Source organism: Lipotes vexillifer, unplaced genomic scaffold (assembly GCF_000442215.2).
Source record: "Lipotes vexillifer unplaced genomic scaffold, Lipotes_vexillifer_v1.1 scaffold71, whole genome shotgun sequence".
NCBI lineage: Eukaryota > Metazoa > Chordata > Mammalia > Artiodactyla > Lipotidae > Lipotes > Lipotes vexillifer.
Genome location: NW_006793703.1, coordinates 6,743,185 through 6,747,039, shown reverse-complemented (window position 1 = coordinate 6,747,039; position 3,855 = coordinate 6,743,185). Strand labels below are relative to the sequence as shown.

At 50.7% G+C, this 3,855-nt stretch overlaps 1 protein-coding gene across 1 annotated transcript in view; it reads right to left on the bottom strand.

The window, feature by feature from the left end:
• TMEM178B (transmembrane protein 178B) overlaps positions 1-2,884 on the bottom strand; it is a 373,053-nt gene extending 370,169 nt beyond the window's left edge. Inside the window, exon 1 of the mRNA XM_007466625.1 lies at positions 2,503-2,884. Coding sequence (XP_007466687.1) covers positions 2,503-2,884 — 382 coding nt within the window. The remainder of the gene's footprint in view (positions 1-2,502) is intronic.
• Between the last annotated feature and the right edge of the window lie 971 nt (positions 2,885-3,855).

Below are 3,855 nucleotides of genomic sequence, written 5' to 3'. Positions count from 1 at the left end.
CTTTCCCTAAGGTGTCCTAAAAGTAAATATAGGGATATCAATTTAACTTCCTTCTAAAATCTGTACTTCTAGGAGGAACATTAAGTCTAGAGGTTACATTCTATGTGCCATTGGAATTGCTTGTGAATTCTCCTAATATAAGATGCACTTATTTCCAAAATGTGTCCATCACTACTTAGAAAAAGCAGATCTGGGTTTGAAAGATTATGTTTTGAGATAAAAAATGAAGATAGTGACCTTAAGTCTCTCAAGATTTATAAGGCTGGCATGCCACCTATCTCAATAATAACTAACAAGAATGTCAAATGGACAGAAACAGCCATGGTAGGCAAGGGCTTGCAGCTGACAGTGATTGCTGTATTTTGGGTGATGGGGAACAGCATCTGCATTAGTTCAAGAGAAATACACTGCCCTCCCAACTCTAGGTATCAGTGTATTCAATCCCCCTGCTGGTCCATTTTCTGTTGCTTCAATTAAAAATCAGTCGATACAAAGTCAAAATGTTGTACATCCTTCCCCTACCCCTTTCCCTGTCACTGTGTTTCCAGCTTCACTGGAAGAACATGTCACTATGGTAACCAATCCCTCTGGTGCACAGACCAAGTCAACCTTTCTAGTCGGATCGCCAAGCAGAGCAACATGGAATCAAAGCTCTCAATGGAACCACCAGAAGCCATGAATTCCATCCCCCTTTTTCTAAGTGGGGTTAACCAGTACCAGACAGAAGGATACCAGTCTTGTTCCAGGAGATGTTCAAGAAAGGAAATTCAAGAATGTCCTTCAGCAAGTCCTCCCAGTGTTTGTCAGTCATTATTAACATGAATTCTTCCTCACATGTCAGCTAACTTCCTACCATTGCAATTTTAATAAAAGCAGAAAATGACGGATAAGACAACATTTTCTGAATCTGAGAATTTGAAAACTGCTACGAAGTCACCCACTGTCAAAAACTATTCTGCTTCCTCTTGTTTTCCCACTTCTAAATCCAAACCCAAGTTGGTCTCTTCTGCAATTCTCTAATATCCTGTACAGCCTGACAAAGTTGTAGAGCTCCAAGCGGGACACCCTGCTCTAATAAGAGTCTAACCATGAAGCAGATGTGATATTTGTAATAGTAATACATTCTTAACTAAATCAGCTAAAATTCCTCGCCATTCTACAGAAGCTGTAAAACAAATATTAAGATGGATTCTCTTTCTGGACCTACCCCACCTAAATCTAAATCCATACACACTGTTTGTCTTTCTTACACAACTGACTTTTTTTCAAATTAACAATTTTTTTCTGATACATGTCAACATTTTTATAAATCAAAGAATATCAGTTCTCACATATAAGATTTAAAAACAGCAGCAACCTTGCATTATAATTATTGAGACATTAAGAAACTGCTTGGTATCTTGGCCACAAAGACTTTGCAGATAACGGCATTGTTTTCACTTTGGTATCACCGCTTAACAGATGAAGAAAATGAAGAGAGGTGCGGGGAACAAGACGTATAGAATTGCACCACATCTTCCAGGGTGCAGCTACCATCAATGCATATTCCAGGATGCATATTCCCTTCTTCAGAGCAATATTAGTATACATCGAAACAACATCTCAGTAGGCTAACGGAACAGGAGAGTCCCCAAAGTATAAATCATGCAAGATTTACAAATGAACAGACTTTTAAAAATTTATGTGATCATATTAAAGTATCAAATAAATTTTTATCATTAGCAAATGCAGTTTGTTTTCTGTTTTGGTATACTTTGGGTATTTTTTATACAAATCTTCTGAAAATAGTATTTTTTTGTCTTAAGTACCCACTTTGGTGCTGCTGGAAGAACTACTTTTTGTGTGCTTATTAGACTTTGCTCATATTCAATGTGCATAAGACACTTTTGTCAACCACTTTCTCAAAATGAGAAATCAGGAATTGTGGTATGATGCTACAGGTCAACGGGCTTTTGGGGTGAAACAGGGCAGGGGCTGTGATTTATTCATGTTTATATGACCAATGCCTGCAGTATGCCCGCTATAGCATAGCGCTTAAACGCTTCCGGCATGATAAGGCCTTCTCTGTGAGATGTTTCCCCAAATTTCCCTTGATGAATCAGTTCAACAACATCTAAAACAAAGATTAAAACTAGGAGTGTGTCTACGCCGACAAGTCACTCTTAAAGGGCTTCCTCTACTAAAAGCAGAACATTATAGACTCCCTTCCTTTTCAGAGACTACTGAAGCCATTTCCCTGTGTAAAAACCCTGGACCATGAGATTCTACTGGAATCCCATCAGACAAAACGCAAGACAAGAGGCCGGGTAGAGAGAGGTAAGCCTCCCTTACCAGCTACTCGGAGGCAAGATCTGGCCACTGCAAGGCTCGGCCGAGCCTGGATAACCTGACCTCCTGGAACCAGGAGGCCTGAGAGACTGCGGCCGCTCAACGGAGGAGAGAGCAGCCCGGCCCAGAGGCGCCGGTCTCTCCGCAGCGCCACGCGTCGCGGCGAGCGCTTACCTTTCCGAATCAGGGCCGCGATCTCCGCGTCGAAGCCCTGTCGGTGGCACTTCCTCCAGAGGCCAGTGTTGGTGGAGTTGTACTGCCGGCTGCACTCGTCGGCGGGGCTCATGGCGAAGAGCTGCCGGCGATTCCGGGCCCGGAGTAGTGTGCCCTCCCAGCGGTCCAGGCGCGAGCGGCTGGCCCGGAGTGGCAAGTTGTTGTTATTGTTGTAAATGAAGCCAGGGTCGACCCGGCGCGTGTTGAAGGCCTTGCACCTGTCCCTGTGCTTCCTGGCGTCCGTCTCGTACCAGTGGTCTGAGCAGACGGCCACGGCCAGCATGCCCAGGGCGCAGAGCGCTAGCGACAGGCCCGTGTAGAGCAGGAACCTTCCGGCAGCCATGCCTCCGCTTCGCGGCTACACAGTGGGCATGACCCGCCGCAGCCTCGCCTTCCCTCCGCGCGCCCGGAACACAGCTGCGGGCGGTCTGCCGAGCCAAGGAAGGGGAGGGGGCGGGAGGGGGGCTCGCGCAGCGGCGCCCCGTCGCCCCCGGCTGCCGGTGCGCAGCCCAGGGACTGCGGGAACGCGGGCGGGCAGCCTAAAAAGTTCTCATCCGGAGAGGCTCCGGCAAGCCTCTGCGCATCCTGCGGAGCAGGTGCAGCCTCAGGCGGCGGCGAGCCCGACACGGCCGCCTCCCGCCCCCTCCCGGCTCGGCAGGAAGCGACTGCTCCGAACCGGCCGCGGCTGCACTCAGCCGGGCTTCGGGCGACGCTGCCCTCGGGCCGGAAACCAAACACCTAGTGCCCTCGGCTGCGGCGGGGCTCCTTGGGCTTTCTTTGTGTAGGGTGGCGATGGGACCCACTCGCTTGGCTTTCTTGGGAGGGGGATGGGGGGGTGGGAGGGTGTCTATCAGGAGGAGCCGCTAGACGACAGGATGAACTGAAACACCCGCGATGCGGCCGGCCAGCGAAGGAAACCTCCAGATGCGAGGGCTGCCTGCCCTGCGTCCCGCCTGGGTCTCCCTCTCAGCCACTCTCCCCCTTCCGGTCTGCGAGAGAAGTGGTCTTCCTCTCTGGGTCGGGTCTTTTAAATATCTCTGTCCTCTGGTCACCAGCAGGTCCTTTGCTCCTTCTGGCCAGAGCGCTGCGCTCAGAGCCGGGCTCCCGGTCGGCGCACGGTCTCGGCCGACCTTTCCCCGCGAGCTCCCGGGTCGTCTGCCTCTTGCTTCGCCATTCAGGCGGCCCCTGGGGCCGACGGTGCGGTCACCCGGACGGCGTTACCGGACGAGCCTTGGCCGGGAGTTTGCGGCGACGGGGCGGCAGCTCGCGGGCGCGAGAGGCGGGCTGCGCCGAGTAGGGCGCACCCGGCAGGGC